General features: G+C 40.0%; 1 protein-coding gene across 1 annotated transcript in view; it reads right to left on the bottom strand.

The window, feature by feature from the left end:
* The window catches only part of LOC308076802 (uncharacterized protein), a 37,452-nt gene extending 28,115 nt beyond the window's left edge, over positions 1-9,337 (bottom strand). Inside the window, exons 1-4 of the mRNA XM_080417284.1 lie at positions 8,858-9,337; positions 4,826-4,987; positions 1,987-2,079; positions 1,749-1,851 (exon numbers count right to left, since the gene is read on the bottom strand). Of these exons, the coding sequence (XP_080273410.1) occupies positions 1,749-1,851; positions 1,987-2,079; positions 4,826-4,968 (339 nt within the window). The 5' untranslated portion in view covers positions 4,969-4,987; positions 8,858-9,337. The remainder of the gene's footprint in view (positions 1-1,748; positions 1,852-1,986; positions 2,080-4,825; positions 4,988-8,857) is intronic.
* Between the last annotated feature and the right edge of the window lie 6,424 nt (positions 9,338-15,761).

Here is a 15,761-nt window from a genome sequence, read left to right as displayed (position 1 = left end):
GACTTGTCTCATTTATCTAGCTTTTTGTGAGTTTGTTTGTCTGACCGGGTTTTGTATTTATTTATTTTATTTTATTTTGTATGTCTACATGTGTGTATGTGTATTATTATCAGTTTCTTTTTCCTTTCCCTTTTTTGTCTTGGTTTTCCCTGTGTATGGCCTCTTGTGTGCTTTGGTGATCTCTCCTGTTTGTTTTACTTGAAAAATAAATAAATAAATTATAAAAAAAAAACAGAATGAGAGTCACATCAAGCTGTTAAAGGACGACTTCACCCATTTTCAACCTATCTTCATATGATTGGTCCTCACTAATGCTCGTGATAAAATGCTAAAAAAAAAATCTACCCAGCCTGTGTCTCATAGTAGGGCTGTGGACACTTCATAAACCTGCCTACCAGTGACATCATCATTAGGCAGGTTTTTTCAAACAAGATTATAATGTTTTTATTTTGATTTGTATTAACGCAAGAACAATGGCTTCCATTATAGCATGTTAACTTTCCAGGAATGGAAACCCTACAGTTTGTATTAGCTTGGATTCCCCATCGATGATGTCACTGATATGCGGGTTTCTGAACTGTCCACAGACCTCCTCTGAGACACAGGCCGAGTAGACACAAATGGTACCATATTATAATGAGTATTAGTGAGGACCAATTATATGAAGATAGGTTGAAAATGGGTGAAGTCGTCCTTTAAAGACTTTTCCTTAAGATTGATTGAAATGAGGTATAAGAGAGCAGTTTGCTGTAATTAACCCCACTGTTAACCGCATAAACTCTAGCCCTAACCCTATTCTGGGGCAAAAATTCTGCGAAAATAGCAGATCTACAAGCTCACAAAGCGTCACAACGTGTTGCGTTGTGACACATTGTGAGCTTGTAGATCTGCTATCCTCGGTGTAGAGATTTGGTGTAGAGGTCCATAGGACCATGTAGAGGACCAATAATAGACCCATGAAGGACCCTGTTCAATTTAAATGGGGTTAAAGCTCCGAGGATACTTGACATGCATGTTGACTGTTGTTTTAACAGTTTGCAGTTTTCATTTTCTCCACATATAGTTATTGTGAAGATTAACTATGACTATATTATAGTCATTCATTGTTAATCTCCTCCATGTGTACTGTGGTCCTACTGGTTGGTCAGGGTGTTCAGTGGGGAGGGAACTGGAGGAGATAGTGTGAACCTCTGTGTACGTTATGCTCTCCTGGTCAAACTCCCACTGTCAGCAGAAAAGTACCATCTGGGAACTCCAGATGTGTCAGAGGAGGCATGTTGTTGTCTACAACGTTTACAATTTTTAGCTGGTTAGACGAAAAATTAAGAAATGTCCAAATTTGCCAAAACAGCTTTTTGGTTCATTTGCATAATAATAAATATATGTTTTAAATACTTGTGTTGACAATGTTATTTGCAAAACCACGTTAACTACATTAATACTATAATTAATACCCTATTATGCTTAGTTGACCAGGGTCCCCCAGGGCTCTACGTACAACATGTTGCACTTAATGGATTGTGAGCTTATAGATCAGCTATTTTCTTCACGTCAGAATAGGGACACTAGGGTTCATGATGGGGTTACCTGGCATCACTATTTTGCAAACTTGTGATTTTTTTAAATGTATTTTTTATCACTGAATGAACAGTTAAATCGTAGACATTAATTTGGGACCGCTACATCGGAGCTCATGTAGTCATTAGAACATGTAAATAAATGTCATGGAGAGAATATTAGGTTCTTGCCTGGCTGTTAGCTGACTCATATATGTTCCTCTCTATGTTCTGAGCCCGAGGCACCAGGTTCTTCCTGTCCTCAGCTGGGTCTCCTGTTGACATGGACTCTACACTGCTCACCAACACACAGAGAATGACAGACAGATTCAACTCATCATTCAATAAGTGATAATTGTTCAGTTGGGGTCAGGAAAACGGTGAGCACACAATGTATTGGTTCTGCTTTCTGTGTGATGTGAACACTCACAGCATGTTGACATTGAAGTCACGGCAGCTCTGTGTGATGTCTTCAAGCCAAGACTTCCGCATGTCTGTTGCAGAGAGAGGGAGGGCTGTGATGCTGAGAGAAAGAAAATGATAGGCAAGACAAAGAGACAGAAGGAGTAGGGAGAAACATTGAGGAACACATATTATTATGATATTATGACATAATATTATATGGTGGAAACATATATATATATATATATATATATATATATATATATATATATATATATATATATATATATATATATAAATTATATATTATATATTATATATAAATTAAACAATTTTTTGTTAGGCAAGAACCTAATATTCTCTCCATGACATTTATTTACATGTTCTAATGACTACATGAGCTCCGATGTAGCGGTCCCAAATTAATGTCTACGATTTAACTGTTCATTCAGTGATAAAAAAAAATCATTAAAAAAAATCCAGGGTTTTTTACGCGAGGCGCTCCTCCTCGCGAGGAGGAGGAGGAGGAGGAGGAGGGGCTTTGATGCGAGGTGGCGAGAGGAGGAGGAGGAGGCGCGAGGCGGGGCTTTGATGCGAGGCGGACCTGGCTTTTGTTGTTCCCCCCCACATAGCAACCAGGAAGCTACGCTAGGGGAACGCTGAACAAGCGTTCACACGCACACGTGATAATAGTTATTGTCCATGACGGAGGCGCACCGACTTAGCAGAGCTTGAGGCCGAGGAGGCGCGCCCGAGCGCCTCCAGGCGCGAGTGCCCGCGCCGACCGGCCGATGGTCTGCTAGTCGAATCAGCGCCGTCCGAGTTGTAAATCGATAGGGTGAGAATAGATCTTTTCATGGGTTATTATCCACGTGTGCGTGTGTGTCGTGGATAAACTAAAACAAATGTTAAACCAACAACTAGCGTTATTATTTTAGTATGCAATAAAAAATGACAATGATTTTATAATGGGGGTGTTTGGGGGGGTGGGCCACCCCAAAAAATCTTGCTTAGGGCCACGAAAATCCTAGGGCCGGCCCTGCTGAGATCAGTTATTTAAATTAAAACATAATATGTATTTATTGTGTATAATTATTGATTTATCACTAATTAAATAAATATTAATTCAGGAAATTAAAACAAATATTGAATAGCCTAACAAAAGGCAATATGTCTGCAGTTGCATTATTGCACATTGTCAAAATGCATTAATGCCCCGCCCCCTACTATACTAACCTACTGACCATGATACTAACATGATACTGACATGATCCTAACATGCTACTGTCAGTTATTTTATTTGGTGTTATTATTTTATTTGTATATCACTTTATTCCTATATAGTCTTATTTGCTCATTTCAACACCCAATTAAAACAAAAGTTAAAGGGGATGTTTATAATTGTTATTACTCATGTACATGACTTTTGTTCTAAATAAAACAAATCATTAGGAAAAACAAATACAATTTAATTGACAGTAAAGGACAAAATCGTAAATCGAGTTATTGAAAAATGTCATTGACATTGATATTTCAATGACAAGTTGATCCTTAATGTCAAAACAAATATCAGAAATGAATGAAACATTTCAGAATTAGTCGAGTTAGACTTATTGTCTCCGCCAGGTCGAAAGGCATGGCCGAGACTATGTTTTGCATCCTGTCTGTCCGTCCGTGTGTCTGTGTGTCTCCAGCACAGTTGGCCCGGTCGCTGCGAAAACTGTGCACACACACTTCCTGGAGCCAAAACTAAACCCAAAGCCAAACCTCTGCCCCACATTTTTCAGATTGGCCTGTTATACCGCCACCAGGAGGCCAATTTTTGCTAAAATAAATTGTGTGCCACAAAATGTTGAAATCAGTCTCATGGTGGCGCTAAAACAGGCCGATTCGCATTTTTACCTATAACTGCACCGATCTGTGTGAAACCTTGCACTCACACTCCCTAGAGGCCAAGGAAAGGCCTTTGCCCTGCATTTTTCACATATGCCTTTTAGAGCGCCACCAGGAGACTGACTTTTGTAAAACTTTTTTTTTTATATTACTCCTTCAGATTCTGTCCAAAAATCACGCAAATCGGTACACAGCATCTCTATAGTCATGTGATCAAGACAGATGTGTCCGATATTTCATATTCCATCCTAATTGGCTAACATTGGCTTCCAAAGTGCATGATAGGTCTGTTTTGAACAAAATGCTGCAAATCATGAATGCAGTATCCGATTGCCATCAAAGGCCTAAGAAGAAATGGCATCCTTTTCACATTGGCCTATTATAGTGCCACCAGGAGGCCACAATAACCTACCTGACCTGATGGAGACCTGCATGTGCTCCGAGGAGCACTTTTTCTGCACCTGTTTTTACTCATAACAATGAAGGTCTTCGGAATAGCAAAATGACCTTTCAAATTCACCTAAAATGGTCATAACAATATCAGAAATGAATTCCACACACCACAATTAGTCGAAATGGAGGTATTACATGTGTATATAAACTCGAAAACAAAAAAGTTAGATTTTCATCATAGCCGATGGCGGACATATTTGATTTGGCCATTGCGCCATTCGTGGCAATATGGCAGACAAGCACCTTGGTGATTTTTCATGTCTAGGGACTCACTGACTCAGTTCAAGTGAGAAATTCCCCCAACACCAAATTGCAAACGGGTCTACAGGATAGGTACAGGACTATACTGCATTCATAATAACTTATCGATAGCAAAATAATTTTTATTTTATTTTAATAATGTGCACATGCAACTTATGAGATCACTTTGTCATGTTATAGTGTTTTGTATATTGTATAGTCACAGTGTTATAGTGTGTATAGTGTTATAGTGTGTACATTGTATAGGAGGATTCACATACTTTGTGTGTAGAGGTCTAGGTTCATTAGTGACGTCAGGAGGTTTTCCTTTAGACCAGTCACTCTTCATAGACACACAGCTGGATGTTGAAGACTCTGGTCTGTCTGTTCCCTCCTCCTCCTCTCTCTCCACACACTGACTCATCGTTTGGTCTTTATTAAACCTGTCAATGTTACAGTCAATGAAATAGACAAGAAAACAGGAAATGCTGAATACATGTGCACAAGGCATTAGTGGCATCATGCCCATTGAACGTTTACGCTACTATTATGTTATACTGGTATGTTAGAAACATTTAATAACATGGTTCAAACTTATTCTTCTAGTTATGTCATAGATCATACCCCAAACACAGCCGCTTTCCCTGTAGCAGTGGTAACCAACTGGTATATCGCGATCGGCACGTCGATTGTAAAAGCCGTCACAGTAGATCACAATACACATTTAGATTTGTGTATTGTGATGGCCATTCATTTCAATGAAAGTTAGCCGACAGCCCGACACTGTGGCGCTGGCTTGAAGCCCAGTCTGGTATTTGTTGAAGCTGTCCTGTGAGCCAATCAGATCTCAGTAAAAATGTGGATTAGTCTAAAGAGGGAGTGGTCGCTCGTGTAACCCCTCAAATTATTGAAAGTGGACAGACCCATACTACTAGGAGTCTGCAGTCTGCAGACCACGTCTTTTCCTCTGCAGGCAACATCGTTAACAAAAATCACACCCAGTGTGAAGTGGGCGGTGTGGTCATCACAGTGGTCATCATAGTGATGGAAGCTCACTTCAAAAAAGAAATACATTTATTGAAAAGAATCTTTATTGGTCATCATAGTGATGGAAGCTCACTTCCAAAAAAATACATTTTTGGAAGTCCATAATATTATTTATAGGTTATTAATGTCATCATGTGTCTCGCTAGCCAATCACAGTGCTGAATAGAGTCAGCCAATAGAGTCAGCCAATCACAGTACAGCTAAATAAGATGTCCCAACCCCACTTATAGGGGCGGCTACACCGCCCAAAAACGCTCAGCACTCGCACTCGGGAAGAAAATAGACCAATATTCAAATTTAATGTCTGAGAAATGTTAACCGCCCTAGTACTGACCAGCTGTCAGTTAAAATGCAGGAGGTGTTTACATTTCCTACAGGTGGAGGTTGTTGAAAATAAATGTGACATTGAATAAAATAGAATAAATCAACCAATCAATTGAGAATATCTAAATGTGAATATTCTTTGAAATGTGTAACTCGGTATTATGCTTTAAAGAGAAGATATCTGTAATATCAATTAATTTCATGTCCCTGTTTCTTGTTTAAAAAGTGTAAACTTTCCTAACATTTTGACATATTTATAAATGTTTTCCTAATATTTTGGCATTGATTACACAGCTATCCGTGTTTATCCTTATTGTATTTAGAATACTAGCCTTTGTGTGGTGGGTGTATGCACATACTGCCTGTTAGTAATATGTTAATGTCTTAGTCGTGGTATTTTTTGGAACACAATTTATAGAGGGAGATCTCGGCTCACACATTGGAATAAAAAGTGCTCATTGCTTGAAAAGGTTGGTTACCACTGCCCTATAGCATGGGTTTTCAACTGGGGGTCCTGGACCATTAGGGGGTAAATGGTGCATTTATATAGCGCTTTTATCCAAAGCGCTTTACATAGATTGTGCATTACATTCACCCATTCACACACACATTCATACACCGATGGCAGAGGAAACCTTGCAAGGCACCAACCTGCTCATCGGGAGCAATTAGGGGTTCAGCGTCTTGCTCAAGGACACTTCGACACTAACTCTGGGGGAGCCCCCCAGCCCGGGATCAAACTGGTTTCCAGTTGACTCTACCCGGCCACTCTACCCCTGAGCCACTGCCGCCCCTCAGAGGGTCCTCTGACCTCCTCCTCAGAGTTACAATACAAGCCAAATCTATGTGTGATAAGAAGTAATTTTTTTACATTAAAGGGACATTTCACTTTCAAAACTAATTTGGGTCATTTTATCGTCTACTCAGGCTTTTGTGAGCCCCCCAGAAAGTTTTTAAGTTGCTTGATTCAGTATTTAGATATTTGATATTCATTTTATTAGACACACCCCCTTCCTGTACAAACCCATTATAACTTCAAACTCCATCTTTAACATGTTAGATTAATCAAAAACACCCGTCCTTGGTTCTGGTGACTCATCCTGCCCTCCTAATACGTGAGGGGGCCGTGTTTTTCCGATTACCTTTTTCATTTATTTTATTACATTTTTTTATTGTATTAAAAACATTTATTTTCCCCAATATATATATATATATATATATATATATATATATATATATATATATATATATATATATATATATCAAAAATAAATGAAAAAAGTTATTGAAAGAACACGTCTCCTCACGTATTAGAAAGACCAGTCACCAAGATCAGTCACCAGAACCAAGGACAGGTGTTTCCGATTAATCTAACATGGTTAAAATGGAGTTTGAAGTTACAATGGGTTTGTATAGGAAGGGGGCGTGTCTGATAAAATGAATATCAAATATCTAAATACTGAATCAAGCAACTTAAAAACTTTCCGGGGTGCTCCCAAAAGCCTGAGTAGACGATAAAATGACCAAAATGTTTTTTTAAAGTGAAATATCCCTTTAAGCACTTGAACTCACAAGACACAACATTATACAGTGCCGCAACATCTGAGCAAGCTGTAACTGACTCTTTAAGAAGTGCCTTAATAGACATCTATAAATGGATTGAATGCAACAAGTTGGTGTTAAATATCTCTAAGACAAAGGCCATTGTGCTTGGATCTAGACACATGTTGGGCAAGAATCCTCTGTTAAAACTGTCAATTGGTACCACACAAATTGAACAAGTGAACACAATAAAACTTCTGGGAGTAACTATTGACAGCTCTTTATCTTGGTCTAAACAGATAAACAATATTGTCATCAAAATGGGAAGAGGAATAGGGATGACTAGGAAGTGTTCTGGTTTCATCACTACCTCTACAATGAAATCAGTTATTCATTCTTTAGTTCTGTCCAACTTAGAATATTGCCCTGTAATCTGGTCGTCAGCTTCAAAATCTGACATGAAAAAATTACAGGTTGCTCAGAATAAAGCGGCTCGTCTGGCACTAGGATGTTCATACAGGACAAGTATAAGCTATATGCATGAACATCTGGCATGGCTTATGGTTGAACAGAAAATATCGGTGAGTCTTCTAATGCTACTGCGGAACATTATTAGCACCAATAAGCCGCCTAGCTTGGCTAAACAGTTACACATGACTTCAGAACATGGGTACAACACCAGAGGAGCAGCTTCTGGTAATTTAAGAACAAAAACAGCACCAAAAACAAATGTTCTAAAACTCACTGGTATATATAGGTCAATAGAACTCTGGAATGCTCTGCCCAAAAACATCTTATGTACATCCATAACAAAATTACTTTAAAAAAACAAATCAAGAGATACCTTCAAAGTAACTTGTCAAGTATGTAACTGTTATTTGTTTAATTTGACTGGATTGTTGGATTTGATTTTAAAATGTTAATTTGTCTTTTTGTATTCATTTTTATTTGTATTGTTTATTTAATTTTTTTAATTTTTACTATTATTTGTATTTTGTAGTTGTAGGCCTACATTTGTATTGGATTTGCTTTGTTCAGGACCCCAGGAAGACTAGAGGCTCATTCATGTGACTAATGGTGATCCTTTAATAAACAAACAATAAACAAACCCTAGCATCCATATTCTGACCGTAACAGCCTGCGAGAATAGCAGATCTATAAGCTCGTAACGCGCTGTGACATGTTGTGAGCTTGTAGATCTGCTATTTTTGGTGAAGAGGTTTGGTGTAGAGGGGGGAAAAGAGCAGACCAAGTACAGAGCCAAAGGTCAGGTTTGCTAAGTATTGAGGGTTTAATTGTTAAAATGTCTGAAAATACACATTGACATGAATCCAACATTTTATTAGAAAAGAAAATGTGTGAACAAACAAACAAAAACATTAATTGACACAACATCTCACCCTTATATGAACGTAGTGGAGGACTGTGTTTACTTCTTCGCCTTCGTTGTTGTTTTATGGCATCACAATGCGTCACAATGCAACAAAATAATAATAAAAAACATAATTTAATAAATAAAGTGTCCACTCAACGTGACTAAAATTAAAAAAAATCCACTCAAAGTAATCCCATTAATTCCCAGTTCGCAAATTGTCCGCTCTGTTATAGGCCTCCTACTCCGAAGCTGGAGTAGGTGTGCATTCCTCTCTTAACACATTGTCCAGGTCCTCTCCACTGACATCCTCAACCTTCGACAATCTCCTTGCTGCATCCAGAATCATCTTTATTCTTTCCGATTTCCCTTTTATTTCCACTGCACAGTTAATAACCACAGCGATGAACGCCAAAAATCTTTTCCTGTCATACAGATACCCCTCTCAGCTGATTTCTCCTTTCCTCCTGTTGTTCTACCTCTCCTGCCTCGTTCCTTTCTTCACTCCCTTCCACTCTCTTCACTGCTTCAGCATAGGACATTCCTGTTACCTGTCTTGTGCACTTTGACCTCCTTTATCTTCCTGCGAACTGTGTTTACTTCCTACTGAGTTCAGTTCAGCGTTGCCAGATTGTGTGACAGAAACAAGCAACCAGGTCTATGAAAACAAGCCCAAAGGAAGCAATAGGCCACATGATAACACGCACGCGCACACACACACGCACACACACACACACACACACACACACACACACACACACACACACACACACACACACACACACACACACACACACACACACACACACAGCTATTTGAAAATAGCCAATCTACAACCTCACAATCAGTTACTACTGTTGTTTCTACTATAGGCTACTGTTGTTTCCATTGGGTCTGTGACCACATACATTAATTTGGGCACCCTTGACATGAAAATGTTTGACAACGACTAGTTAACTACATTAGGAAGTCAGAATAATAAGCAACTACACTTTAGAAACAAGGCCAAAAAAAAACCTGCAACCCACGACTACCAATATGTAAAAGCTACTTGACAGAATAACAAGGCCAAAGTGGCTTATAATAAGCAGACATGGCAACACTAGTGCTGTTCTGTGTGTATGATGTTTCCTGATGCACAGCAGTGATGTCATAACATTCAGTTGGTGCCACATCAGAGTTGAGGATGTATTGTACCTTCTACTTTTTATATTATATGTACTTAAGTTATGTGATGGTTTTGTATCATTATGAGTCAAACATATTCTTCTCATTTTGGCATACATCATTCTTCAAAAAGTCACACACACCCCTTTCCCTGTGACATTGGTTCCTTCCAAAAGTTGTGCAATAGCATGTATGCCAGGCAGTGTGTGTGTGTGTGTGTGTGTGTGTGTGTGTGTGTGTGTGTGTGTGTGTGTGTGTGTGTGTGTGTGTGTGTGTGTGTGTGTGTGTGTGTGTGTGTGTGTGTGTGTGTGTGTGTGTGTGTGTGAGACAGACAGAGGGAGAGCTAGAGAGAGAGAGAGAGAGAGAGAGAGAGAGAGAGAGAGAGAGAGAGAGTGAGAGAGAGTGAGAGAGACTGGACTTTTACTTGTAACAGAGTGTTTCTACATTGCAGTATTGATCCTTTTACTTAAGTAAAGAAATTGAGTACTTTTCCCAGCACTGTCAGTTTATGAGAACACATTTTCTTCAGAATAACGAACAGCTTAGGCATACTGCCCAGTCTGCCCACAAATGGACACTTCAGAATAATACCTCATAACGTTGCTCAGTCAGCTGACCTGTTCAGGCAACACATCTAAATACTGTCAGGCAGAAACCCTGTATCTCCATAATATATATATATATATATTATATATATATATATATATATTATATAATATATATATATATATATATATATATATATATATATATATATATATATATATATATATATATATATATATATATATATATCATGTTCGTCCTTCGCGTGCTTGTCTTGTGGGTGCGAAGATGGCTGATGAGGCCGATCCTCGCACGAAATGTCCGGTTGGAGTGAGGGCATGTGATGGCTGAAGGATGGCTGGGTGAGAGGGAGGAACTGGCTCTGGTTTTGCGGAGCTGTCGCTTCAGTTCAGCTTCATGGATGCGGCGCTTTTCAGACTCTGCTACACCATGCTTGACTGCAGAGCGCCAGTTGGAGCGGTGTTGGGCATCGGCCTCCCAGGTCTCTGGATCCAGACCACAGCTTTTGAGACTCGCCTTTAGGGTGTCCTTATAGCGTTTCCACTGGCCGCCGCGTGAGCGCTTGCCATGGTGTAGTTCACCGTACAGCAGCCTTTTTGGTAGGCGTTCATCTGGCATGCGGCAGACATGGCCAGCCCATCTCAGCTGGGAGCGCTTGAGCATGGCATAGATGCTCTCCATTTCAGCCCTGTGGAGGACCTCAGTGTCTGGGACCTTGTCCTGCCATTTGATGCTGAGCAGCCTCCTGAGGCATCTCATATGGAAGGCATTGAGCTGCTTCGCATGCCGGCTATACACAGTCCATGTCTCACAGGCGTACAGCAGGGAGGGGAGGACAGCAGCACGGTATACTTTCAGTTTAGTCTTTAGGCTGAGCCCTCTACGCTCCCAGACAGAAGTGCGAAGTCTGCCGAAGGCGGCGCTTCCATGGGCTACCCTGTGCATGACCTCCTCATCGATGTTGCCCACGCGAGATAGGGTGCTACCTAAGTAGACAAACTTTTCAGCAGCTTTAAGGTGTTCACCACCCTCCTAGAGGGTGGACGGGTGAGTGGGTGAACGTCACAAACGTAACATGTGGACCTGCAAGGCGCACAGTTGAGCCGATCCACACCAAACTTGGCACCAACACTGGTCACGGGTCTGCCATCACAATAGCAACACCAGGGACGGGGCCCCTGGGTGCAACAGGCACACCATTGCTCCGCCACCTCTGTGTTCCTATTGGCTGGGGTTTAAACAGCCATAACTCCAGTTCCCGGCATGATAAACGCCCTAAACGTGGTAGGTGCTCTTAAACGGCCAATAGGGACATGCTGTAATTGCTTAAGCCCGCCCCCTCTATGTTATTATTGGCTGGCCTTTAACAGCCATGTTTGGGGGCACGGTGGCGCAGTCGGTAGCCCTGTCGCCTCACAGCTAGAAGGTCCTGGGTTTGATTCCCGCAGGGGACGCTGTGGGCGCTGGGGGTGTGTTCTCTCCTCCGTGTCATCAGTGCCCATACCCTAGGTGGGGTTGGTGAAAGGGCCTTTTTGTGTGGAGTTTGCATGTTCTCCCCGTGTTCCCTAGGGTAGGTACCCTCACAAAAACATGCAGTAATCCTGGTCATTATACTGCCTCCCCCTGGCCAGCCGGGGCGCCTGATGGAGGGGAAAGGAACTGGTTGGAATAACGTGTTCCTTCCACGCGCTACGTCCAACCAGGGAAACTCTCCCCTGTCAGGTGACAAGAAGGTCAGTTGGCTCTCATGCATTGAAGGAGGCATGAGCTCGGCCCTGGCTTCCCTAGGTTGGCAGAGGGAAGGTAGTGGCCAGGATTACATAAACAATTGGCACTGGGTATAAAAAATGGGGTTACAAAATCATGGGATAAAAAAAAAACTGCCATGACTCCAGTTCCCAGGATGCTAAACGCCCGAAAATTGGTAGGTGCTCTAAGACGGCCAATTGGGACAGGCTGTAAATGCTTAGGCCCCACCCCCTATGGGGGCCGTGTTTTTTCTTGAACTTTTTTCATTTCTTTTTTTATATATTTATTTAATGTGTATTTTATTTGAAAGTGAAATATCCCTTTAGCACTTCAAATGGCCATACTTGACCAACGGTGACCATTGCTCCTATCAGTGCAACACAGGACTACGTTTGAAGGCCGCATAACGGCCTGAAAATCTATTTAAAAATAAAACAACAGTCAGTACATACATTCATTAAAATAAAGCAACAGTCAGTGCATCCATTCATTAAAGTAAACAACAGACAATTAGTACATCCATTCATTAAATTCTAGTTTGTATAAATTAAATGATTTAAAATATAAAAACTGATTTTATGATATCCTCAGGCAGGTCAACGTCTCATGTAGTGTCTGCAAATAGACACTAGATGGCATCCAAACACAAGTCAATAAGGGTTTTGATCACTCATTAAAAAACTATGGTATAAAGCAGGGCTACTCAACTTAAGATGGCTCAGGGGCCACTCAGCAAAATACCAAAAGTCCAAGGGGCCGCCAGCTAAAAATGACGGTCCTATTTTGGATTTTGTAACACACACTACACATTGTTATTGTTATAAGAAAATGTACTTTTTGACATCATATTGAAAGTGTACCTGTTTATTTTGTGTGTATGTCCCAGTAGCATCAGTTCAGCAAAAGCTAAGGTATGGCAAGGTTAGGGTTGCCAACTCCCAGAGATTGAATTAACGGACACCTATCCTGGGCGCGCGGCCGAAAGAAATTGGGGGTCAAACCCCCCAAAAAACCCGAAATGCATAGAAAACTATGCATTATACCTGTAACAATTGACGCACCTGTATATCTGTCTGTTTGTTTTTGAAAAAAAAATTAGCAACACATATATTTGAACGGAAATATATATTTTTATCCCGTGCTTTAAAAAAAAAGAAAAAAAAATTGTTTGTTTTTTTGACCATGAGGGGCCGCCAAGACGCTGCGTTGGGGCCGCATGCGGCCCGCGGTCCGCGGGTTGAGTAGCGCTGGTATAAAGTAACTATTTGTACATTTATTCAAGTACTGTACTTAAGTACAAGTTTGATTACTTAAGTATAAGGTCTCTACAGTTGACCACTGACTCTACCTCACTATTTTCTGCTGTGCATTTTTAAAATAGTTTTTCAATTGCTGCATGTATTTTTGTATTGTTTGTATTGTGACATTGTTGTTTCTACTGCTGTGTTGTATAGCACTTTGGTTGGCTTCGGTCATTTGAAAAGCGCTCTATAAATAAAATTTGAGTTGAGTTGAGTTTAGTACAGTTATACATTCATGTGTTCAATGATGTCAAATCAATCAACCCTAATCAAAACAATGCATAAGCTGGTTATTGCACCATATCAATGTATATGTCGTGTTCATTTGTTAATGCATTGCTTTTTTTCCAAACTGGCCCCTCGGGTCTCTAAGTGCTGACCTGCTCGAGGTGCCTACAATGACATATAAAAAACACGGTGAAGCAGCATTTTGCTTCTACGGGCCGACAGCGTGGAATAAACTCCCATTACACCTAAGACAGGCAGCCTCTGTCGATAGCTTTAAAGCACAGCTCAAGACCTACTTCTTCACTCTTGCTTTTAGCTGATTTTTTGGTTGATTTTTAAATCTCTGTGTTGTTACCCATGTTCTCACTGTATTGCCTGATTCACTGCCTTTTGCTATAATTTTAATGTTATTTTATTATTATTATTATTGGTTTCATTTGTGTGTTATTTGCTTCAGAATGAGAAGTGATGTGGCTATGTTGCAATCAAAACTCAAGTTCACTTCAATCATGGTCATGAAAACTGCTGCTAGTATTTCAAAGATAATACATCATAATTTTGCAGCTTCATGGACAACTAATGAAGTGTTTTTAAAAGCATAAACTAAACCTGTAATCATTAATAATATACTAAGTTTGAAACCCCAACAATCACAGACAATGACATGTGTGTAAATACTTTATTGATATTACACACTGACAATGATATTACACCATGTAGGAGCCATCTGCTTCCAGACCAAACGTCAACAACACTTTGGTTCACAGGAAAGTGATGGCTATTTGGAGACATTGTATGAACCGGTAACCATTAGGCCTTACCGGTTAATTAACCGTTAACCGTTAAGGAAATGTGTTAAAAAAAAAGGTATTTACCCATTAAAAAAAGAAATATACACCAGGTCCATAATAAAATGTGCTATTTACAAATTACAAATGCCAATACAACGAGGAAGAAGAAGATTTCAACAAATTGTTTTCCATAAGAAATAGTTTTATGTTAGCAGTGAAACGGGGGATTCATACATTCACATGTCTAGGACGCTATACCCTGCAGTGCTGTGAAGTAAACGGGACCGAATATAGGCTAATAGATAATAAATAAACCTTAGCCTACCCAAAGAATTAGCCTATAAATAAATTAAATCGGCAACATTCGTGCTTTACAATCAATAAAACTAGAACCAACATTCACATTGACTGGCAGCGCGAGGCCGCAGCAACGCAAGGCTTACAGAACAGATCAATTCCCATGTAAACATGTTATGTAATAGTAAAATGATTAGTAAATAATCGTTATAGTATATAACGTTATAGTAATTAACAACAAAACAATATAGTCAATAAACGAAAACATGTTGAATTATTCAGCTGTGAGAGGAATAGCAATAATAAAGTTGTATTTTTTGAGTAGAAAATTAAATAAACAGGCCTGGCCTTTTGGCCTATAACTTATTAAAATAAATATGAAATAGCCTATAGTTCCCCAACTTTCTAGTAATGAAAAACAAAATACTTAGGCGAAAACAGAAACATGCATTGAATCATCCAGCTCTGAGGATGAGCAATTAGCAGATTAACAAAATAAAATAAAGACCTGGCCTACCATATCACAGCGTTCCGCTTGTTTAATGTCTACTGGTTTTTGTTTAAAAAAATCAACATGTCCACATGCTCTGGGGTTAATCTGGTTGTCTGTTGACTGTAAGACCCGCTGTGGAGAACGGCTGGTTACATCCTATGTAACCCAGGTTCTCTGAGTGGAGAGACTGGCTCTCCACTAAATATTATTCAATATTTACGGGAACTGTCCCCCCGGGGGCAGTGCTCGTGGATACTCTTTAAGACACACCACATATGGTGGCCCTGCCCTGATTTGCAATCAGTGGGGTATTTAAGCCCCACCCAGGCAGAGCCACTT

Source organism: Gymnoscopelus braueri, assembly GCF_963280865.1.
Source record: "Gymnoscopelus braueri genome assembly, chromosome: 21".
Lineage (NCBI taxonomy): Eukaryota > Metazoa > Chordata > Actinopteri > Myctophiformes > Myctophidae > Gymnoscopelus > Gymnoscopelus braueri.
The sequence above is the reverse complement of the archived record's forward strand: the minus strand, read 5'-3'. Positions and strand labels throughout refer to the sequence as shown.